General features: G+C 47.1%; 1 protein-coding gene across 1 annotated transcript in view; it reads left to right on the top strand.

Annotated features, from left to right (window-relative positions):
* Window positions 1-24006, top strand: part of Pkd1l1 (polycystin 1 like 1, transient receptor potential channel interacting) — a 121580-nt gene extending 97574 nt beyond the window's left edge. The window contains exons 41-51 of the mRNA XM_037208839.1: window positions 493-603; window positions 4966-5086; window positions 5865-5948; window positions 6474-6622; window positions 7917-8151; window positions 10692-10796; window positions 11378-11518; window positions 16176-16310; window positions 19384-19638; window positions 22694-22864; window positions 23634-24006. Of these exons, the coding sequence (XP_037064734.1) occupies window positions 493-603; window positions 4966-5086; window positions 5865-5948; window positions 6474-6622; window positions 7917-8151; window positions 10692-10796; window positions 11378-11518; window positions 16176-16310; window positions 19384-19638; window positions 22694-22864; window positions 23634-23792 (1666 nt within the window). The 3' untranslated portion in view covers window positions 23793-24006. The remainder of the gene's footprint in view (window positions 1-492; window positions 604-4965; window positions 5087-5864; window positions 5949-6473; window positions 6623-7916; window positions 8152-10691; window positions 10797-11377; window positions 11519-16175; window positions 16311-19383; window positions 19639-22693; window positions 22865-23633) is intronic.
* The last annotated feature ends 693 nt before the right edge of the window (window positions 24007-24699 follow it).

Below are 24699 nucleotides of genomic sequence, written 5' to 3' on the forward strand. Positions count from 1 at the left end.
AGACCAATGCATAGGTGTTGAAATCCCACCCCTAGCGAAGGAGCTATTGGCAATTGATAGATGGTGGGAGGAGAGCCAGGTTTTGTGGGTTTTGTTGTTGTTGTTTTTTAGGGTGTGGCCTCGGTAGGTTGATTACGCTCTGGCGGAAGACCACATGTTCCAGAGTATAAGCGCAGCACAAATTGTATTTGATGGTTAAATAAAAATAAGGACACAACGTTGATGGGTAGGGAAGGTGGGTGGAGGAGATGAATATGGTCAAAGTAGACTCTGCGACATTCTCCAAGAACTAATAAAAACGGGGGGAGGAAGGGGGGATTCTTTTAAAAAGACAAAGAGTAAATGCAAACTTTAACCCATCTCATGCCTTACATGAATACATCCCAACAGGGACATAGATGCCCTGCTCCTTAAAACACATTCTGTGAGGGAAATGAGTATGTAGACACCCAGAGTCTCCAAGGATGCTAACTCTCAAATCTCTCCCCCCAGAGACATCTCCGTGCACAGCCTCATGCTGCTGCTGCTTTTGTTTATAACATACGGGAGAGTCTCTCCAGGTGAATATTCTCTCAATCAAGCCATCAGGGAGGAATTTACAAGGTAAGAGGTTGGGGGAGTTCTTGCAGATCTGGGGAATGTGGCACTAGTTCATGGTCACTGCACTCACGCACCCAAAGAGAACTCCAAGTTCTGGTTCCAGAAGCAGTTTCCTTCACTTTGTTCCAGAAGGAGGTGACCTACAGACCCTCTATCCTCTCCTTAAGTCATTTCACCTCTACAGACTGAGCTTAGAGAACGGTCTTCATCACAGCTGCAGGTGAAGTCTGGGAAAGGCTGTCTAATTACCCACGTTAACAGAAGGCTCCATGTGCAGACTTTGGGTGTGTGCTTGGCGTCTCATTTGGGGTCAATAATGAAAGAAATTCTCAAAAGGGGTGATACCATTTATTTTGCAGAAAAGCATCAGTGTTCTTCCACCAAAGTCTACAGTTGCAATTTATGGTTCGTGACACCCGATTTCAAAGTACCACACTCTGTCAAGCTCTCCACCATGTCTGAAGTGTTCATTTGCTTTCTTACTTTTAAATGCAACAGACTTCCATCATAAGGGAACACTAACCAAGTAAACAGTCCAAGGCAGAGGCACACTCTCCTGGCACCTGCCAAGTGGATATTTGGGGGGTCTCGACACCTCTGAGGTTAGGATGCCCAAAGAGATGAGTGAACACACGTAATAGAACATTCCTTTGTCCGTGAATTTTGCTAACCAGGCAGTTTCTCCAAGGCACTTTGACTCTAGCAATATGAATAGTTGCTTGCTTCCTAGTGACAGGGATATAACAACTCCACAAGTTCAGGGGTTTCCTTTCTCTTTCTGTGGGGAAATCTTAATACTCATTTCTGTAGCATTTTCATGAATGTGTTGCCTTTGATTCTCATTCAGCTTTGTATAAATGTATTTGTCACATTTTGGGGCAGGAGAGGGTGGTAGTAAAATCCATTTCATCTTTTTGATATTTTTCGATTCTCTAAGACAGAGGAACACTGGTACTCTGTTAGATAGTGACTCACGAATGTCATTCCCTGTATTTTTATGACTGTATTGATCCTTAACAAGGTCCCGCCTGGAAGTCCCAACACTTGGACTTGCCATAGCTCAGTAATCTCACCTCTTCCTGCTGCAGCTCTGGGGATGCTACATGGTATTGTCTGTGCCCCAGCTGGCAAAGCTTTCTACTCTGACAGCTTAGTTCTTCCAACTGAACAGGTACATAGACTGTGCCAGGAGGGGGCGCTGTGAGCAAAACAAAGAGACCATGTGGGGCATTTTCTGTATGTAGACATGGAAATCAAAACGCTAGGAACACTGATTTGGCTAATTTACTTCGATCTCATATTTCATGGTGTTCTTTTTACTAGACCTTTCTCATATGCCTCTCGGTAGTCGATTCTGCCTGGGATAAGATCCCTATGTGCATTTGGGCCTGGCATGCTCAGGTACACCGCTGAGATGTTGACCCAGGTGTGCTTAAACACCTTAGGTTTCCCACATCGTAGAGAAACCTCACTGCCTCTTGTAGGTCTGGTCACCAGGCAGGCCATATTTATATATCCCGGTTCAAAATGGAATGTTTAAAGTGGACCCTGTCTGCCTCACCCATCCCCCAGTACCTAATCCTAAAAATCAACAAGTCCTGAGGGGCTGGTATTTGTAGCATTCCAGAGAGAGCTGGGGACCAAACCCAGGGGAAGCGAATCCTATGGAATCCAGGGAGGGCTCTATGGAATCCAGGGAGGGCTCTCGTGGCTCCCAGAGGCTGGCAGTCCTTTGCCTCTGGGCTGCAATGTCCTCCTCTACAAACCTCAGGAGAGGAGAGTCTAGATTTCTTCAACAACAACAAAGTATTACCCTAGTAGCAGACTTGTGACATTTAATCTGTGTTTGAAGTACTTCTGAACTCAAAGTCTTCATGAAATCCCAAGACCACAAAACAAAACTAAGCCACGAGTTAGGCGCTGGTAACTGGAGGCAGAGCCGGGCTCCATCCCAGTGAGCTGAGATTGATTGCTTATGTCTTTTCTCCTCACTGCACTGCTGCTATGGGCCATTTGATAGAGTTACTGTAATTAGTACACACAGGACCAGGACATGCTTGGATCCTCCAGTTCACCTCCTGCTCTCCAGTTTACCAGGAATGCGCAGGAGATGATTCCTGTGGTGGGGGATGTGTGAGCTCTGGGTCACCACACAGGTGTTTCTTCAATGAGGTCCCAACAAGGAGCAAGTATCCGAGAGGGATGCTTAAATATGGGCAAAGCCGCCTCGGGGTTGATTTCCCAGCACCCTCAAAAGTTTTGTGAGGAGCTGGAGAGATGGCTCAGTGGTTAAGAGTACTGGCTGGTACTCTTAACTCTGGTTCACAACCATCTGTAACTCTAGTTCCAGGGGATTCAATGCCCCCTTCTGGCCTCCAAAGGCACCAGGCACCCATATGGTGCACAGACATGCATGCAAGAAAAACACCCATACATGTAAAAATAAACAAAATCTAAAAAATTTTAAGTGTTATGGGAATTCAGTGTGGATATTAAATGTCACTAGTTTGTTTTTTAAAGCAGATAGGGAACATCCTAAGTGACAATATGTAGCCAGCTTGTCTGCCAAACAACCCTCCCTGCCTCCGGCTCTTCGACCTTCTCTTTGTCTAGTGCTCTCCCCCAGAGGTTGGAACTATTTTCAGGGCTTTATCAGGGCCCTACCATGACTTTGCCCCTTTCTCTCCTCCTGCCCGGGAAATGCACTGTTTCTTCATCACAGCCTCCAGATACCTCTGCAGCTCTCCCCCTTGCTCAGGATTTGACAAGACCTTTGGCCCAATGTTTGGAGAAGTGTGAGACTGAGAACTAGCAGTCAGTCGGGGGCCTACAGAGATTAGGCTCCAGTCGTACAAAACAAGCACTTGGATGGGTAGGAGAGGATCTCTACCCAAGAAGAGGGAACTAGAGCTGGAGAAGGCTCTGTGGTTAAGAGTGAGTAGTGCTCTTCCAGAGAACCCAGGTTCGGTTCCAGCATCCATGTCCAGCAGCTCACAACTGCCTGTAACTCCAGCTGCAGGGGACTCAGTTCTCTCATTTGGCCTCTGCGGTTGTCACCTGCACACACATCTTACACACACACACACACACACACACACACACACACACACACACACACACAGGGGTGGCGTGGGGTGGATCATAAATACAAATTTTGGAGAAGAGGAAGAAGAGGAGAAGGAAGAAAGGAAGGGAGGGAGGGAGGGAGAAAGGAAGGGAGGGAGGGAGGAATGGAGGGAGGGAGGGAGGGAGGGAGGAAGGAAGGAAGGAAGGAAGGAAGGAAGGAAGGAAGGAAGGAAGGAAGGAAGGAAGGAACTAAAAGGAGTCAGATCAATGGCTCCTGGGGTTTTGCTCACATATGCTCTGGAAATTTTGAGTGGATTTACAGTGTATATAAATTGCTGGTGGGGTTATTTGTTTCTCTCTATTAACATATTTGAAGGCTTTTCCTTACCCTTGATTTCTTTTTTTATTAAACTGTCCAGCTTTTTTTTTCATGGTTTGTAAGATATTACTGCACACACACACACACACACACACACACACACACACACACACACACACACACACCCCAGTCACCTCCCAAGCTACTCTTAAGGAGTTCCTACCTGCCACCCAGGCAGAGGCTTTCTGGCAGGAAACATTGGCCTGCCAGCATCTGGTGTGAGTACTTCTGCTGTGGCTCTCCTCAGGTGATGGAGGTCATGTCCCTGAACATGGAGTTAAGAGATGCCTGCAGCTGGCTTTCTGCCTGGTGCACACTAGCTCAAGTGACCAGTTCCCTGTAGCTCAGCTAACCTGACCTCCACCAAAAATGCTCAGGACAGTCCACCTGCCCCCAGTTGATGACCTCAGCTGAGGTCAAGCCTACTTCATTATCAACTGTTGAACATATCATAGAATTGGATACTGTGCTAAAAATGAAAAACAGAAATGTTGATGGGTGAAATTTTGTACCACTGTAAAGTCAAAATATTATCAGTTGAAACTCTTTTATTATTGGCTGCATGTACACACACACACACACACACACACACACACACACACACAGAAGAACAGGAATTTGGTCTTGTTTTCCAGTGTCTGGAAGACTGCCTGGTGCTTCGTAGTTACACAGTAATGTTTGTTGAGTGAATGAGCAAGTCAATGAACAAGTGGTTTTTCCTGCTGTTTCTCTTCCCTCTGCCACTGAGGAGCAAAGTGAATTCTGGGGTTGTACCTCATACTGCAGCTTGCTTTGGCTTAATTCTCACAGACTACCTGGAACATGGATGGGGAAAAAAATATCAGAAAAAAAAGCAGTCAACTTTTCCCTTGTTGTTCTTATGGATTCATGCACACTTTTTGTTTTGTTCTTGGATTAAGAAATGCCAGACACTCCTTTGGGGACCTGAGCAGCACTGATGACTGGTGGGACTGGACTCTGAGCACTTTGCTGGATGGGCTGCACCCAGAAGGACCCTCTGTTGGAGCCCGGGGGGCTCAGGTGGGTATTCATTTCCTATCTGTCAGAAACTGTATGGCAGTGAGGGGAACCGCAAGGCAACTCCATGGTGCCATGGCAGGCAAAGAAATCTGTTAGTCTCCTTGCCTGGAGTCTCCTAAGACTCCATGACAGCCCATGATGGCCTATGATGGCTTCCTAAGCTACTCATGCTCTCCAGTCAATGCTTGTCAGTCCAAGCAGGGCCAGGACACTTTAACAGGGGTTCAAGGTGAGACTGAGGAAGAAGCTAGCTTACTGCCAGCATGACAAGGGCTCAGGAGTCCCCAGAGCAGAAGAGGAGCCCACAGCTAAGGCAGCAGCATTAGGGAAGCTTCCAGAGAGGGGCAAGCCTGGTCCTGAGTTTGTACTGCCCCGTTTTTCATTCATAGTTCGCTTTCTCCCCTTTTTGAGAAATATAAGATCTTTGTCCTACGTTCCTCAAACATTTTGTCATTTTATCATTCCTCATTTCATTTTCTTGTATTCCATGAGTGTCATGGGGACGCCTGGGGTCCTTCACATGATGGAGACTTCAAGGGGAAGGCATTTGAATGCTTTCCTTTTTTTGAAGAGGCGGCTGGAGGGTGGAGGTGTTGGCTGAGTCTTCAGAAAGTTGGTTTCTGGAGTACTGGTTGCATCCTTCCTTGGGTTCTCAGGACAATGAACTTCTGACTCTGCAGATGCAGTGACCCGTGCTCCCCAACCCTTGTCAGCGATGCTGTACAGTGGCAATCGAAGGTCACTGTGCTCTAACACTCTGTGTCGCTTCCTCTCTCAGCCTGGAGCTCTCGGAGGGCAGTGCCATCTCATAGGCCCTTCTGTGATCAAGCAGCTGAAGGTTTCTTCCGATACTGCATGCACAGTAAGTACACCGAGAGACTCGGGGACAGGGCCCGGCAGATCAGTTAAGCTCCTCAGACAGTTGGGAGGTAGTGTGAGATTTCCAGGTGCCAGGGCCAAGTTTCCTTCTGCCCTTTCCAAGCACCCTTTTGTATCCCCTACACTCTTCCCCAGAACTGTTCTCTTCACTTCTACAGTTGGCATTCTAGGCAAAAGAAGGCCCTTTCTTCTAAAACCCTGAAACTAGAATATTCTTGTATTATTTTCTGATGGGGAAGGGAAACAGCATCACTCCATAAACGCAATGTTCTGCAAACTGGCCAGCCCTACAGAGCTAACTCTTCTGCTGCAGCCTCCAGCAGGCACCACCTTGATCCCAGAGATCATGAAGTAGGCTGCAGAATGGTCCTTGAGAGTGGTAGGGTCCCTGACTACATAGTTGGCTGTACTCTGTGTGCATAGAGCTTGGGAGCCCCACAATGCAGATGGACTTGGGGACAGGGATTGATTGGGGGGGGGGTTATATGATTGGTAGTTTGTGCTATAGCCTCCCAGGCCATTCTCAGAGCTCATGGAAGATGCACTACCTACACAGAGTCGTGACCTTGACCTTGAGAGCCAAAATGTGACGCCTGGTGCTCCTGAGGCCTGTGGGGTGAAGAAGGAGAGCCCCATGCACAGCCTAGGAAGAACAAGGTCAGTGAGCATCAGCAAGAGGCTCCCAGGCCCCACACTGTGAGGTGAGGCCTATCAGCTGTGGGCTCAGCTTCTGGGCGGGCCAGCACTACTAGGGCCTGAGCAGTGCTTCAGAACAATAGTGTAGAAGAACTCAGACTCCAGTGTTCAGACCCAAGTACATAGAGGAGAACAGAACGGGACATTCTTTAAGAGTGGCTGCCAGAGCCTGCAAAGTCATGGAGGCAGGGGAATCTCTGTCCTTTGCTCACTGTGTGCCAAGCAGGGTGCTCACATGGTCTTGATTATTCCTCCCCTAACTCCTAGGGGAGCACAAATGTGTAGCCAGAGGCTTTTGTGTGCCCTGTTCTGTCCCGCAGACGCTTATAAAATAATCACTCAGAGACTTACATTAATTATAAATGCCAGGCTTATTACTAACTACCTCTTACAACTTAACTTTTCTATTAATCTATATTTTGCCGTGTGGCCATGGCATTACTGGTCTGCTAGCATCTTGCTCCTTGGGCAGCTGGATGGCATTTGCCAGACTCCATTCTTCTTCTTCTACTGTATCTCTGGTTGGATTTCCTGCCTGACTCTACCCTGCCTTGCCATAGGCCAAAGCAGCTTCCTTATTAACCAATGAGAGCAACAGATATTCACAGCATACAGAAGGACATTCACATCACAGAGGCTACCTTTAACTGCACTGAGCAGATGAGGAGTGGGTTTTCCATCGTGTATAGATATGGCTCACATATACTATGCTTCCTATAGCCCAGCCTGTAGTCAGGTGCCCTGCCAGTTCTACAGGATGCCCTAGGCCCAGTTCATGGCACAACCTACACCACAGAATGGAGTTTTGCATAAGAAATCAATCTGCACAGTTATAGTAGTGTGCCCAGACCCCCCCAAAAGGACATGATTTGCTACTAAATATGAATTAGTATAGTCTCTTTCTATCCATGCAGTCCACTGTGAAAAGAAGGATTTGAATATCCGTGAGCCCTTGGGGAGGGCTGCTGAGCATCTCTCCCTCACAGGGCACAGGTGAGGGTAGTCACTGTCTGTTGGCTTGGGATTATGCCCTTGCTGCAGAGACAAGGAGGAGGAGGGAAAGAGGGTCAGTGGGCTCCTGGTGGGGACCCTAGCCCACAGAAGGACTGTCTGTGCAAAAATCTGAAGTCTGGGGGTCATCTGTCCCCATGAAGGCTGGCATTGGGTACATCGGGTGTGGTGCCACCAATGGGATTTTCCCTGGACTCCCAAGCCTGGTTTCCTGTCCTCCCTCTGACCCTGAGCTGCTTTCCAGGCGTGAAGCCCACTCAGCCCTGACCGCCCTCAGGGCCAACAGGTGGATCGATCAGGGTACCAGGGCCATGTCTGTGCACTTCACTCTCTACAACCCTCCAACACGACTCTTGACGAGTGTGACCCTCAGCGCGGAGCTGCTCCCCACGGGAGGTCTTGTCCCCTCATCCTTGGTAGAGTCGTTCAGCATCTTCCATAATGCCTCAGTCCCGCAGTACCTTCTTAAGCTTTCTGAGGTGAGTTCACCTGTTCTGGGCCTCCTGCATGGACACAGGGAACTGGGGCTCCACCTGGGCTAAATACCTCTCCAGGCTAAATACCTTCTACCTCCACGGAACTAGGGCCCTCCATTGGCCCACCTGTGTAATTTTTATTATGTCCCTTTCATACAGTATGAATCATAGAATAAGTGTTGGAACTGGAGACAAGGAAGATCCCCAACAGGGAAGCCAACCATCACATACAAAATGAGCACAAATATTCAACTGCCTCAATGTACTAAATTCATCGTGGAGGCTTCGCCAGCCCCAGTCACCATAACAAAAGACTGTCATCCCTCGTTGTTTAACATTTAACTTTCTATAGTCAACCATGATTTGAAAATATGGAGTGGAATATTCCAGACGTAAACAACGCCTACATTTTAAACATCCTTACAGTGTATTGTGGTGTAATTACAGTGTGTTATTATGATTGTTCTATTTTATTATTGGTTGTTACTGTTAATCAGTTACTATGCCAAATTTAGAAACTAAGCCTTATTATAGCTAGTTATGCATTTATAAGAACGCTACAGTATTCATAGGGTTTGTCACTATTGAAATTTCAGACAGCCACTGGGGACTGCCACGTATCTCTGTGAGGCAAACAGGACTACTTCCTGCTGGCTGGGTGGCTTAAATAACAGACATTTATCTAACAAAGATCTGGCAGCTAGAAGCCCTAAATCCAGTCCTGGCAATGCTGGGCTGTAGTGAAGAGTCCTTCCTTGGTGGTGGGAGGCCATCTTCTCACTGTTTTACAGCCTGGCTCTATTTCTGCACCAGTGAACAAGGAGAAAGTATGTGCCCTTTGGGCTTCAGTATGTGTATAGACCCCCAATATTATAGAAACAGGCCCCAGCTCATGCCTGTACCTAGCCTTAACTACTTCTATTGAGGTCTGCCTCCAAATAGAGACATTATGGGGTTTGGGGTTCCAAAACATTAATTTGGGGATATCTGCCTGCCCCTCCCCCCCAGTCCATAGCATCAGGTGCCAGTGGTTCACGTTGCTTCAGTGAACAGTCAAAAGCCTCAGCAGCCACTCTCCATGGTATGCCACTGGCTTTGATCTTATTTCATGTTTCTCTCTGAAGGAACCATGTTCTGCTGTTGGACAAGTCAAGTCTGCTTGGCTTCAGGAAGGGAAAGAGGTCTAGGGAGTGTTAGATGTAGCCACAGCTGAGACTGGAACGGGATAAGCATGAAGCACAAATGTGTATTACTGGGAAGGGCTGGGATAGGAGAGGCTCTTGCCTTCAGCACCAAAAAAGAAAAAGTAGTCAGAAAACAAGGTAAATAGTATGCTAGTGTGATATCTTAAAATGTTAGAATTCATGCAGAAAAAAAAATGAAGCCATGTTGGGCAAAATGTCAAGAGTTTAGAAAACCAGGTCAGTTTCCTACCCTTTCTTTTGGCTCTATGCTACAGAGGAAATGGAGACACTGACTGGAGGTAGCCTCTCTCATACAGGCTCTTTGTGCAGAACAATGGAACTGAAGTGTAGCTAGAGTTTTCCTGCCTTGCCCACAGTCAGGACAAATCTTTATCACTCGCCAGTCCCACAGCAGCTCAGACCCAACCAAGTAAACACAGAGACTTATATTGCTTACAAACTGTATGGCCATGGCAGGCTTCTTGCTAACTGTTCTTATGGCTTAAATTAATCCATTTCCATAACTCTATACCTTGCCACATGGCTCATGGCTTACTGGCATCTTCATATTCTGCTTGTCCTGGCGACGGCTGGCAGTGACTTCTTCTGCCTTCCTGTTCTTTCTTTTATCCTCTCTGTTAGTCCCGCCTATACTTCCTGCCTAGCCACTGGCCAATCAGTATTTTATTTATTGACCAATCAGAGCAACACATTTGCCATACATAACATCCCACAGCACTGAAGTATTTTTATCTGGAAGGAAAAATACTTTTATCAGAAGTCTTATCAATAGTAACTGCTTCCAACATCACTGTGGTTCCCCACTGGAGTGGACTGGAGTGGAGAGGCAGTCTCCAGAATATCGTGTCACAGTACCACTGTTTCGCACCTTCCCTGAGGACTCAAAGCTAACTTGGTTCTAATTAGGTTTGCAGTTTGTTAGAGTGGACCCACAAAGACACAGTACACAGAGCTCCCAGAGAGGATGGAGAATTCACAAAGCCCCTGGTGATGGCTTTCAATTCACTATAAACTTGTGAATTAACAGCAGGCTGGCATGGTGAGCTGGTAGTGGCTGTGGACACCCACATGCCTTATTCCCATGCCTCAGGGTCAATAGCACGTGTTAATGCTTCACGTGGAATTGGGTCTCTGGGAGTGTTTAGTGTGAAGAGATACCAAGTTGCCCAGGTGCCTCCTGAAGGGCTAGTTTGTTATCAAATGCTCTCGAGAAGGAACGAGGCTTGCACCATGCCCACGGAAATGGTGATGGGAGATGGAACTAGGCAGAAGTCTAGACCTTGAAAAAACACCTTAGCTGACCCTTCCTTTGCCTCCCTTATTTTTGTCCCATCCCAGCTGGTGTTCCTGGTACTCAACGTGACCCACCTCTGTTTCCAGCTCTGGGGAATGGCCACCAAGGGGGTCCTCAGCTACTGGAGAAAACCGAGACACTGGCTGGAGGTAGCCTCTCTGATATAGTCTCTTTACGTGGAACAATGACACTAAAGTATTTTTATCTGAAAGGAAAAATCCTTTTATCAGGAAGCCTTATAGGTACTAATTCCAACCTCATTGTAGTGTAGAGGCAGAATAGCATTTGAAATCAGGTTTCCTTGGCATCTGATGGTGGTAGTGGTGTGTGTGTGTGTGTGTGTGTGTGTGTGTGTGTGTGTGTGTGTGTGTACATAAACATGTGGAGGCCAGAGGCCAGTTCTGGGTGTCATTTCTCAGATACCATAAATCTCTCTTTTTAAGACAGTGTCTCTCACTGGCCCGGAAATCATCAGTTAGACTAGGCTAGCTAATTGGAGAGTCCCAGGAGTCCACCCGCACACGGGGATTCCAAGCATGTGCCACCATGACTGGCATTTTTACATGGGCTCTGGAGATTGCATACACGTCTTCATGCCTACACTTTACCAACTGAGTCATCTCCTCAACCACCAATTTAATGTTTGACAGACAACTTGTCACCAGAGGGTCTAGGATGGCCACTGATTCCTCCCTTAGCCAACTGAGGACCTTTCTCTCCTGTGTTGCAGCTCTCTATGGTTGGGGTAGCCCTGGCCTACTATGCAGCCTCTGGTTACCTCACCACCCTTGCTGAGAATGTCACTGACCAGTTCCACAAAGGATTTCATCAGATGTATGTGGACCTAAGTCTGATGGTGTCATGGAATCAGGTATGATAGGGGATTTGAGGGTACCCAAAAGAAGCCATAACTGATGTTGCTCAATGACATCTATCATACAAGGACATCTATCATAGAAGGTTCGGTGAGATGGGTGTGTTCTGTTGGATGGTAATGTTGTGAGCTCACAGATGGTAGCACTTGAAGCAGTGAGGGATATGGATAACTTCACTTGTGCCCACCAGCTGGGCATTCATGCATGCTATGTAGAGCAGAACTCAAGAGCCAGGGATGCCGATGTACTTGCAGTAGCATTAGGAAGCAGGCATCAGTCAACACAGCCTACAGTAAGGAGGCTGGCTCTAACATGCTTAGATACATCACACCTGTCTTCCCCTTCCATCTGGTGATGGTCTTAGGTGCAGGCATTTTCTATAAGTGATGACTCCGAAGCTCAGGAAAAGACTTGAGGTCATGAAGGGGAGAAATACCACCTCTAAGTCTATGTATCACTATCTCCTAGACTTCCATCTGTAGAATGGGACCTCTACCAAAACCAAGTAGAATATGCAGGATGGGCCCCATAAGTCCCTGGAAGGAGACCTGTGGGTCAGGGGATCCTATCACAACCAGCCAGGCTCCCCAGAGGTCCACTGCTTCATGCCACAGTGAATATATGCAAACTGAATCTATTATTCCTAACTTACTCTGGTATAGCCACAGCTAACATCTCTACCTACCCACAGATTCTCTAAGTCTTTTTTCTACCTACCTTGAGGGCTGTCAATGCCCCAGGGCCATCCTGTACCTAGAGTACCTTCACACCCTGGACAAGATGCTCCCAGAACAACCTGAAAAGTGGGGGGAATGGTTCCCCTCTAACCTCAGTGCTCCCAGCTCCCCCTCTTCTCTATAACTTCCCTCTGGCTCTTCTTGTGATGAACCTTGGGACCAGATTTCTTTTCTGCTGAGTGGGGAGCTTTTGAGGGAACAAGGATGATGTTCTTCCTCCATCACAGCTCCAGCCTTCCTTTTCTGGATAAGTGGTACCACTGTTGTCCCTGTCTCCTCGGAGGGTATATCAACTTCTACCCATCTTCTCTTCTCCACCTTCTCACCACCTAAACTCCCAGAAAACCTTGGAGCAGAAACACAGAGTGTTCCCAAGACAACTGCTACAGCTGGGGAAACTGAGGCCCAGAGGGTGTCAGGACCTTTCTATAGCTAGAGTGGCCCAGTTGTGGAAACACCAGAGACTCATCAGCCTGGGGGCCATGTGTTGAAGAATCCCAAGTAGAGGACAATCTGGGTTTCTTCCTGGAGGACAAGAATACAAATCGTCTTCCCTTTGCAGATGTCACTAGTTCTGTGACTTTGTGAATCAGTCCTGGGCCCTCCCAGGCTAAGAAGAGTTACATGGGGGAAACCCTGAAGCTATACTTCCTACGCCTGAGTGTTGAGCTCCATAAGCACTCATGAATTCCAAGGCTAGGCATAAACCAGGTAGACATCATCTTCACATCATGAGCAGCTGCCACTCCTTTACTGAGCCTGCCTCCTCTACTTCCTGCTCATCACCCCCATGGTGCTGTGCAAACCATGCTTTGTACACATTGCTGATCCTAGCAGGGACTCATTGCATGGAGAGCACCATAGGCCATCTCTGTGCTAAGCACCAGGAGCAGGATTCCAGACACTTTTGCATCTTGGATTATAATTTCTGCAACTTGTAGGAGCCTAGTATGCCAATCACAAAAGTTGGGAAAATCATCTTCTTTATCCACACAGGCAGGAAGCTCTGTTCCTTTCTGTCCTAAAACAGGAAGTCTTAAGACACATTAGCCTAACACCTCATGGCTCCCCCAGCATATAGAACCCCAGGATGTTGCTCTTCAGGTTCTCTCAGCTCTGAGTAATGTCTTTCCACACAGTAGTGAGCTGCTCAGGCTGTTCCAAGCGCCTTCTCTTTGTTTTGGGATGTTTAGTTCTCAGTCTCAGTTATTCTGAGAAATATGTAAAGTTAAAGAAGAGCTGGGTCAGCCCCAGCCATCCCAGGACTTTCTTGCAAGCACTTAGCATCTACTGAGCTGTGTGTGGTACAGTATGATAATGGTTGTCTGTCACACACCAAGAGGCCAGAAGCTCTAGGAAGGAAGTTTAGCAGCTTGCTCATGACTGTTCCCCAGCAGCAACATGGGACCAGATGAAGACTCTTTCTATTCCACTGTTGGCCTCACTGTGTCATCACTGGCAGGCTTTCTGGTCTACCTTTCCTGTGCGTCTGTATTCATCAGCACTTTTTCTACCGGGGGTGGGGGGGGGAGGGTTCAGCTCACTTTCCATCTCTTCTACCCCACAACCACAGCTATGCATCAGCCTGGATCCCAACTCCATCATAGTCTAGGGTTCCTTTCCTGAAACACTTTGTAGGGTGCTCTTCTCACTGGCATGGGCAGAGAAATTCTTTGAGGGGTGTAGTGAGGAGAAACAGCAGTCTGTCAGGACTCTCTGAGCACTGGGCCTCCGAAATGGCTTCCCCTTTCACACCCTTCTTCCCTCATAGTGTGCTATCTTTCTGGTCATGTTTGCTTTTGCCAAAATCTTGCCTGGCATGACTCCCTTTTCCCTGGGGATTCCATTACAGCCCGGTGTCAATTTCTGGGCCTTCACTTAGCTCTTGAGTAAGAGCTGACCTGGTAAAGCTTCATCCCGCCCCACACTCACATCAGCATTCTGGCCCTGCATCATTTGTCCCATCACCACCCAGTGCCCGGGGTACAGCTCAAGCTGATCAGAGCTGAGTGCCTCTAACTCTCCTCTCCACAGGGCTTAGCTTGATGAACTGTAAAGGGGTTTATAAATTTGGTGTGCAAATATTTCCATTTTATTCCGAATATACACTATTTTACATATGTTGATCTCAATAAAACACTTAGTAAATATCTCTGCTTATTATCACCTGTTAAATTACAGCTACCAGGAAATTTGCAGTTCTGCCCAGGTCTCCCATTGTATCTCACCTAACCAGTGGGGGTTACAGTGTCAACTGTCTCCATTTTTCCCTGAGCACAGTCATGTCTTACTGTCTTGAAGGGAGCATGGTTGTGCCAAGCATATTTCATATAACCATTTTGTATCAAGTGACATACTATCTAGTGAAACAGGGAATGGCAGCCCATCCACACCACAAATGACCCCACCCATACTCCAAGAGGATGAGCATCCCAGTCCAGTCAGAAGCAGCAGTGGAAACAGCCTGTGGTCTTGGAGCCAGTTACCTGAGACGTGAACTGTGACATATGCATGGGAGGCCTTCAGAGCACTTTGTCACTGTCTGAGTCCAGATGTCCTTGCAGCTGCAGCCTATGGCCTTAGCCTCATCTTTTCTTTAACCCCATGAGTGGGCCATGCTTCTTCAAGTTTTAAATATGATAAGACCATGGTACAAAACTTAAGGGGTTTTCTAAGATGAGAAAGAGAGGAAGAATATGCATACATATCCTCTTGGCACATGATAAATATCTTGCAAGTAAATATGATAATGAAAACAGTTAGGAAGGCTTTCTGGTATCCTTCCAATCAGATATAGGCAAGAAAGGGGTCCACAGAGAGACCATAACTGTGCTCTCCACTCTCATGGCCCCTGACTCCTTGAGAGTATAGAGAATGAAGTATGGCCAGCTCAAATTGAGACATACTCCAAATATAAAATACTTACTGAATTCCACAAATTTAATATGCACACGCTCCCATTTGTGCTGAATGCACGTGTTATTTTACATGTTGGTCTAAATAAAATGCAAAGTAAATCACCGTGCTAATTTTCACCTGTTAAATTGCAGCTACCAGAAAGTGTGCAGCTCTGCCCAGGTCTCACATTGTAGGTCTCCCATCCAGTACTGGCTATGCTGTCAATCATCCCTGTTTTTCCCAAGCACAGCTGAGTGTACTGATTTGAAGGGACCACGGGTGTGCCAGCCTCTCACAGCTTCCCTGGGCCTCAGTTGTCAGAGGTGGCTGCTGGTCGTTTCCCAAGCAAACTGAAAACATCGATCCTTGGCTCCCATGGAGTTCTAGCATGCAGCATTCCTCTCTTTCTCTTGGGGAAAGTAGATGAGGCCATGTGCCGAAGGCCTTTCCCAGCGAGTCTTAGACAAGTGCACCACTTCTGAGTGACCCAGGAGTTATGGGTACCTGTGTTGGACCTGGACTCTGAGTGTGCCCTTGGGTCATCCTGCTGTGTCCTTTGTCTTATCACTGTGTTTATGTGAGCCATAGACTACAAAGCTATAACATGGGGACCCTCCTAGTTATCACAGGATTAAATTTTCACTGTCTTCAAGGAAAGCATTGGTAACATGTTACATGATGAGGGAGCATCCTATCGCTGTTACCACAGCCATTCCCTTACAGCACAGTGGACTGAAGCTCATAGGGGGAACCAGCCAGACATACTCTGCTGTCTCTACCAGCCTGACCCTCCTGAAGATGTCTTACAATGTGTCCTGACTCCTGCTTCTGACTTGTGTTCCTCTGTAGATACTGACCCTTGGTGTCCCTGAGAAACCTGGTATCCCTGGGAGACCTGTGGTCTAGACAACTCCTTGAATGGGCATGTGTCTCAGCATAGCTCCCAGGTGTGTGCCTGTGCCTACACCTCCTTGTTATCATTGGCAGGACACACTGACCCGCTGTGTTCTTCCCTTAGCGGGCAAGATGGCTCCGGGCAATCCTCCTGTTCCTCTGGATGTTGAAATGTGTTCACCTCCTCGGCTTCCTGAGCACCCTGGCATCCTTCTCAGCAGTGACACATCCGTCTCTCTCCAGAGCCTTTGCACCAGCAGTAAGAATTCTCTCCCCTTCTCCAGCGATTTCCTTAGCCAGCCAGCACATTGGTTCACCCTAGTCAGGGAATAGCAAACTTCTCACAGGGTGACACACCATCCAGAATTCTAGCCACCGAATCCATTATGGTGAGGTTTAGATAAGGGGTATCAGTATTATAATTGCATTTGTGACAGCAATAGCCATGATTTATTAAACACTGGCTTTGTGTTACACTTTCCCACAGCATATTATGGTTATTTCCTGTGGTTATCACCACCTACAGATCTCTCCCTAAGTGTCAGGAATGCTGTGGAGGGCCTCTTGTATGTGAACATGCTTAATGATCACAATGGGCTGCAGGTCGGAAAGGTGGTTTTCTCAGACGATGGAGCAAGAAGCTGAGAAAGGGGGTGACACTGGCCTTGGGACTGTAACTTTCAGGTGCTTCAATAGCCACATGCTGCTTCTCCCCGCCCCCCATCTGTCACCCAAGCCCTGCACACAGAGACTTCTCCTCTCACACGCCAGAACCCCCTTTGCATTAATTGCCTCACTTGAGGAACCACACAGCATCAGTAGAACACAGAAGTAAACCCCAGTCAGGACAAAAGAGCATCATGGGTAGATGGTGCTCAGCTGTTTGCATGGGTGCTTGGCAACGCCTGAGCTCTGTGCCAGTACAGGGCAAGTCCCCCTGCAGGGATGGGACAAAAGTTCTGACTGGAGAGTGAAGGCCCGAACCATGCCCAGAGTATAGCTTAGGCCCTGATGGGGTTCCTGGCTGCTGGTCCTGAGCAGGTCCCAGTTGAGAAGGAGCTCACTTTAGCCCCATAGGCCTAGTGCGGCACAAGTTCCCACCTCTGCCACAGACAGCATTGCTATCAAATTTGAGACAACTGCTTGGCCAGGTGGCTACTGTGAGGACATTCTGGCTATTAGGGCGAGGGCTTACACAGGCCCACAAGGACCGAAGCAAGTCTCCTGCTCCAGAGAATATGGACCCTGCTGGTCCTATGCTTGGAGAAACAGGCCAGCAAATGAGCAAAGAAGGAGTAGATCTCAGAGTCTACAGCTACACTTAAAAAATCAGACTGCCCCTACCCAATCACAGATGTCACCAGAGGCCAGCTAATAAACCTTCCGGGAAACATATGGCTGATGTGTGCCCAGTAAGGTTGCTTGCCTTAGAAACGATATAGGTCTACGTGGTCCCTACCTAGCAATAAACTTTTATTGACACCATTTAGCACCATATAAAAGTGCTTTTATGTTAAGAAAATCTCAGGATATAATAAATGATATCTAACAAATGTAGCAGCATTTGCACTGTCCAAAGTAGGTGTGTGTGTTGTGGGTCAGTCAGGGCCCTCATCTCGACTTGCTGAGATGTAGTTTGTGTTTGTGGTTGTTTGCTTGCCTGCTTTGCTTTTTGCATTTAAAAAAATTGTTTGTATTTGTTTGTTGTTTGTTTGTGGGGGAGGGCGTGTGCACAGAGGTCAGAGGACAGCTCCTGGGAGTCTTTTCTGTTCTCTCATCATGTGGGTTCATCGGGCTTGGCAATGTAAACCAGGGCACAGTGGAACCACTGAGCCAGACCACTCTGTGGGTGGGAAGAAAGGTTTGTTTGGGGGAAATTCAAAACTGCTAAGGCTGTCTCTTGGGGGTCAGAGAGAATAGCAAAAGGTGGGGAGAGTCTTGCCAGTTGTATGAGGGTATCAGTGGGAGGGAGCATGTGAATGGAAACTGCCTGGAAGTTAGAGTTGGGAGGTGGTTTGTGGGGCAGAAGAGGTGGAGAGCTACCATGGTGACTATGATCAGTTACAGATATGAGTTAATAGAGAAGTAGATGCCCCTTTGCCGGAGGGGGGGGGTGGATTGCTGGTTGGGGCTATCTTCTAGCAATCCTTCTGTTCACCTGAGTCCAGCGTGAGCTGAACCTAAACTGTCAGTTATGATATTATATTGTCAGTGGCACTGGCATTTTAGAGCGGCGAGTCCCTTTACCCCCTGGGCAAAGTTGCCATCCCTTTTTAATTCTGTTTCAAGACCAGGTCTCATGTAACCTAGCCTGGTCTCAAACCCACTATAGAGCCAACGAGAGCCTTGAATTCCTGATGCTCCTGCCTCCACCTCATAGCACTGAGATTGCAGACATGTCCCACCATGCTCAGCCTAGACTATGCTTTCTTCCTCCTCGTTCCCACAGAGGTGTGTGCCAAGCCGCTTGAGTTGAGGGTATTCGATGAGTGCCAGGCAAGAGACAAGGAATTCTAAATGCAGGGTCGGGGAAATAAATGAAGGCCAGTGGTTCCTGAGATAGGTAGCAAGATGGTGGTCTGTCATCCAGACATCACACCTGAGAAACTGTGTCAGCCCTGGAGTTGGTTTCAGTAGAGAGTGTGACACAAACTGGGTGGTGACACTACAACTAAGACCCCAAGTCAAGTCCCTGTCTCTAACAGCCAGACCACAAACTTAACCAGCACCAGTTTGCCTCTACGTAGCCCTTCCCGATTCTTCTTAGTCATTACCTTTACATAGCCCACGCTGGGTGCTAGACACATATAGGCAAGAGACCATCCTAGCAGCAGTAGCCCCATATAGGAGAAGTCCAGTGTACAGGCAAGATGCTCACAGCCAAAGATTGAAGGGGCAGGTCACTGATAGCAGAGGTGGCCAAAAAGGGTGAGCCTCATTACGGCCAATCATCCATCATAGGCCCCCACGGCTCATGTGCGTGGACTGTGACCTGGCCATCAGACAGTCTCCCAAGCTTCAGTGGAGGAAGGATGGGGGTATGGAGCTTACAGAGCTCTGACAACAGAGAAGGGAGCACAGGTCACTTTTCAGGACTACTGGGTGGCTGGGAAGGTGTAGATACAGATTAAAAATACAGGAAGAGACCTAAGAGGGGCAGGTCTGATGGAGGCTGGCCTCTTTGGGATGAGATCCTAAACCAGGAAGACGAGCTGTACACAAAATCCCCTTCTCCAAGCTTTGAACCATTTAAAGTCATTTAGAAGTCCCCAAGTAGCCCTCTTCCTTAAAGAGAGTTGATGGGTCAGCGGCCTGGGGTTTTCTCCCTGCAGCTGTTGGGGGCCCTGCTGCTGGCGGCCCATTCCCACTTGCACCAGTTTCTGCTCTCCACCGGGACGCCATCACCTGGCACCTCTACAGATGCATTTCCTGGGCTGCTGCTTCAGTTTCTGGGAAGAAGCCCAAAGGACGCACTGCACAATCGTTTGGAGTCTGACCATCAAGCCGTGACTTGTTACTGTGGGGCCCTCTTTCTGCTGGCGGCAACGCTGTGTTTCGGAATGGTGCGTAGATCCCCTGATGCATCCTAGACCTTAAAGTCAAAGTTTATAAAGATCTCATCTGCTATCAGGACAAAACGATCTCTGTCCATATAGACAGGCAAGTCCAAACTGCCCTGGCCAGATCTCATGGGAACATAAGATAAACCCTCCCAGGATCTACCTTATCTGCCCTAAGAGGGGGAGCTCTCCCTTCACTGAGAACAGTCCAGCAAGACCACAGCTGCTCCTCCTCAGGACACTGCCTTCCTGGTTCCCTACTTGTTGACTTATATCTCTTCTCACCCTCAACTTGATCTCAGGCTGCTTCTACTAGATCCCTCTTGTGTGCACCCTATTCTTTTTTTTTTTTTTTTTTTTTTTTTTTTTTTGGTTTTCAAGACAAGGTTTCTCAGTGAAACAGTCCTGGCTAACCTGGAACTCACTCTGTAGACCAGGCTGGCCTCAAACTCACAAAGATCTGCCTGCCTCTGCCTCCTGAGAGCTGGGATTAAAGGCATGCGCCACCACCGCCCGGCCCACCCTACTCATTTTAAAAGACGGTGTTCGGTGTGACACTTTCACACACACGGTCCCAGCCAGCCAGTTCTCCCCTTAAACTCTAAGCAGACCTCATAGAGCCAGGGTCCTAGATAGTCCTTTCTGTCTCCCTTTTAATTCTAGCCATGTTCAAAGGCAGCTATACCAAGAACTCTACCTTCCCAGAGTAGTTCCTGGAGCATGGTGAAGCTCAATGCAAGTTACAGGAATTGGTCATTGCTTTCTCAATGACTTCAAACTCTTTGTTTCATAAGGTTCTGCCAATGTTCTCATTAATAGCTTGTTAAACTATAAGTGGCTACATATGCTCATACCCTGACAGCACTCAGACTGGCGCTCTTAGCTCCTTTCAATGGTCCACATTCCCTGCTCACTGCTTTCCATTCATCCATCCATCCTTCATTCCTTCCTCCATCCTAACCACTTACCTGTTGTAGAATATTAGTTAAAGTTGTGTGTTACATTTGTGTATGCTGTGGAATATTTGTTTAATGATGCAAAGATGTGTTGCATTCTTTTATGTTGCATTTGTTTAACCCTGGGAAGCTGTGTTACTTTGCCTGTCTAAAACACCTGACTGGTCTAATAAAAATCTGAATGGCCAATAGCAAGGCAGGAGAATGGATAGGCAGGACTGGCAAGCAGAGAGAATAAATAGGAGGACAAATCTGGAAAGAGAAGATCAAGGAACAAGAAAGGAAGGAGAGAGGACACCAGGGGCCAGCCACCCAGCTACACAGCAAGCCACGGAATAAGTAAAGAAAAAGTATATAGAATAAAGAAATATAAAAGCCCAGAGGCAAAAGGTAGATGGGATAATTTAATTTAAGAAAAGCTGGCTAGAAACAAGCCAAGCTAAGACCAGGCATTCATAAGCAAGAACAAGCCTCCATGTGTATTTATTTGGGAGCTTGGTTGTAGGTTTCCCAAAGAGTAAAAGAGTAAAACAAAACAACATTTACCCTCCCAGCCAACTATTTATCATTACTTAGTTACCCATCATCCATCTGTTGACCCACTAATACATTCACTGGCCCACACATTTAACTCTTTTTCCATCCATCCATTTTAAGTATAGGATGAGAAGTACAAATAAGAATATGTGTGTGTGTGTGTGTGTGTGTGTGTGTGTGTGTGTGTGTGTGTGTGCGCGCGCGCGCGCGCGCGCTTACATTTGGAGGCCAGAGGACACCTTTGATGTCATTCCTCAGAAACTACTTCTTTTTTCCACTCTTAAGCTAAAGCCTCTCATTGGCCTGGAACCTACCAAGGAAGCTATACTGGCTAGCCAGTAAAATCTAGGAATTCACTGTCTCTTGCTTCCAAGCATTAGAATTAAATCCGTGTATCGCCATGCCGGCTTGGTTTGGTTTGGTTTTTCAAGACAGGGTTTATCTGTGTAGCCCTAGCTGCCCTGGAACTCACTCTGAGATGAGGCTGGCCTTGAACTCAGAGATCTGCCTGCCTCTGCCTCCTGAGTGCTGAAATTAAACACCTGTACCATCACACCCGACTTTTGTTGTTTAACATGACTCCTGTGGTTTAAAGTCGGCCCTCAGACATGCAGATATCTGTGCCCATCTGTCAGCTGTCTATGCTCCAGCTCTTGGTGTCCCCACACAGTTCTGCCAGGGGTTGAAGGGATTCAAGGGATGATCAAGATCAAAGTTATGCCCGTGAGAGACAACAACACAGAGAGACATTTTTTGAGAGATGTTTTGACGTATTTCCACATAACAGAAGCCCCTCCCATTGTAGGAACTGACCACCACCACCACACACACACACACACACAGGCGATAGCAGAGTCAGGTGATGGACATCTAGGAGAGAGGGAAGCAGGGTCTTCCGGAGGGGTACTGACATGTTCAGAGGGTACGGCTCAGCAGCAGTAGTGGGAAGGAGGCTCTAGGTCAGTGAGTTTGTGAGCTTTGGCTCCTGGAGCCTGCCAGTACAGCTTCCCCATTTCAATGGACGACACCACGTGAGGTTCTCCAGGGCGGCCAACGCAGACAGACTCTAAACGGCTAAAAATTTTGCTTGTTTGAGCTATTTTCCAAAATAAATGGGATGTGAACTGACTCGTCCCAGGCAGCAGTGAAGAAATAAATAACCTAGGGACTCACATCCAGGGCACAGTGTTGGCTCGTCTTTTTAGCACTCGTGAGGAGGACGCAGCAGCCCGCTGAGTCTTTATTCCTTCCCGCCTCGCAGACACAGACCCACACTCCAGCCGAGATGCTGTGTCATACACAGGAACACCACCGTGAGACAATAACAGCGTGCTTCATAGTAAGATCCCTTTCCACTGCTGAGCTCTAACCGTAGCTCCGCACATGAGGGCTGTTTTCCTAATTTTGTTTTGCCAAGCTTCCTGAGACGTCCTTAAGCAGCAATGGCAGATGTAATATTCACTTCATAGTTTATCAAATGAGCAATCATTCCATAGCTTGATAACACAGAATCTCTCTCTCTCTCTCTCTCTCTCTCTCTCTCTCTCTCTCTCTCTCTCTCTCTCTCTCTCTCTCTCTTCTCTCTCTCTCTCCTCCAGCTGAGGGCTTCCCTCCTGACTTTTTTCCGAAAAAGAAAGTCTTTTCACAGAAAATCTCTCGTGACGCTTAACAATGTTGCTGTTTATGCCTGGCACAAAGTCCTCACCCTTCTGGGGCTGGAAACAACAACTCCGGAAGAGGCGGAGGTGGCTGCAGACCATGTAAGCTGGGGGACCTCGGAGCAGCGACTCTACCATGAAGGCTTGCTTTCTGCAACGAGAGCACCATGGTGATTCTGTGCCAGCTATTACAGCAAAGGCTCAAAATTAGTTCTCAACCCCGGTGGATCTCACAGAATCTTCCCTTGAAACACTAAAGAACTCACAGGGTTGGCAGTCTCCGTCACTGCTCTCTACATCTCTATAATCATCCTATACAGTTGAGAAGGCAGAGTCTCCGGTTTTTCTTTGAGTTACTCACTTGCTTCTGGCACTTGCTCTCAGACCTAAACTTCTACCCAAACCATGGAGTCGTTGGCACTTTGGGTTGGGCACTCCAGACACTAAAGCAAACAAGTCAAACCTAGGTGTTTTCACAGTGAATTCTCAGCTGTCATCCATGACTGCTGTTTATATAGCATTCTGTGCAGTCCTGAGGCCGACAGAAGCAGTCACTGCACTGTGTTTGGATAGGGCTTACTGCCGGTCATGTGCCCATGATTGCCTTCAGATTCATTCAGTGGTTCTTTGTCAAAGCACTAGTAGCTGTAACACTTATGAATGAAGCAGTGTGTGCACACCAGAAATGAAGGAACCAAGACAGACAGAAACAGGACCAGCACCCAGGTCTTCTAACTTCTATGTCCAAGATATTTTATAGCATAGTGAAATTTTTCTTAAGTTGACATCACTAAATAATTCACATAAAGAGGGAAAAAGAAAAACATCGCATTCTTGTATGCATTTATTAATCTAGTTTTCTTCCCTTCAGAGTTATTACCTGGATGAATTTTCCAGCCTCTTGGATGAACTTCTGGTGAAGATTGACTGTTTGTCTGACAGCCTAGAACTTTCTATCTTAGAGAAACACTGGAAGAGGACAGGGGAGTCAATGGCAGTGGATAGTCCTTCAGTTGGTATTTCATTGTAACAAGATTCTGGGGTAAGACTGTGCAAATTATTTTCATTAACTTTCTACACAGCAGTTTTTATATTCCAAAGGTGGTTTGAAATCATGAGATGGATTTGTATAAGAAACCCTCTAAAAATAATATTAGTGGAAAGATGTGCTCTGGCCAGAATTGTTTAAATTATTTAAAATGTATGGCAAGACTCCAAGTTTCCAAGTGCCGTGGATATCTATCTGCCCCATCATTTCCCATTATAATTGTAATCAATAAAGAGCCTGAGCAACAGAAATGGAAAGTGCATCTCCTGGAGATGAGGGATGTCTTTTAGCATAGAATGTGACTGGCAATTCTAAGAAGCCTGCTGAGTGCACTGAGGATTAGAACAGAGAGGGAAAAGATGTGCATGTGGATGCTGCCATATGCAAGAGCATGCACAGGACTCCAAATTAGCACATCTGGAGGTGCCAATCAAAGGAGAGGGCAAAGGGGCACACATCTAAAAGCAATTGCCACAAAAGGGCGACGATGGCAAGCAAGGTATTCTCTCATGAAAAATAACTCAACGAAGAAAACCCTTCTTTGAAAGTGGAGTACAAAACTAAGAAGAAAGAGCACAAAGATGAAATAAGAAAAGAATAAGTAGACAATGGAGAAATCCACAGATATACAGAAATGCATTTCTATACACAGTGAAGAGAAGAATAGGAATAGATTTGCAAGAAAATGAGCAAAGGATGAGGGTCTGAGAAAAGAGTGAAAGGAATTTTGAAAAAAGTTAGAATTATTTTAGGAATATTAATGGACAGAGAAATCTGAAAGAGAGCTGTACGTAAGTCAGAGGGAGGATAAAGATCTAGGTCTATACAGGTATTTCTCCACTGACAATGGGGCTATGTCCTAAAAATCCCACTGGAACTTGAAATATGG

This window comes from Peromyscus leucopus, chromosome 10, assembly GCF_004664715.2.
Source record: "Peromyscus leucopus breed LL Stock chromosome 10, UCI_PerLeu_2.1, whole genome shotgun sequence".
NCBI classification, from domain to species: Eukaryota; Metazoa; Chordata; class Mammalia; order Rodentia; family Cricetidae; genus Peromyscus; species Peromyscus leucopus.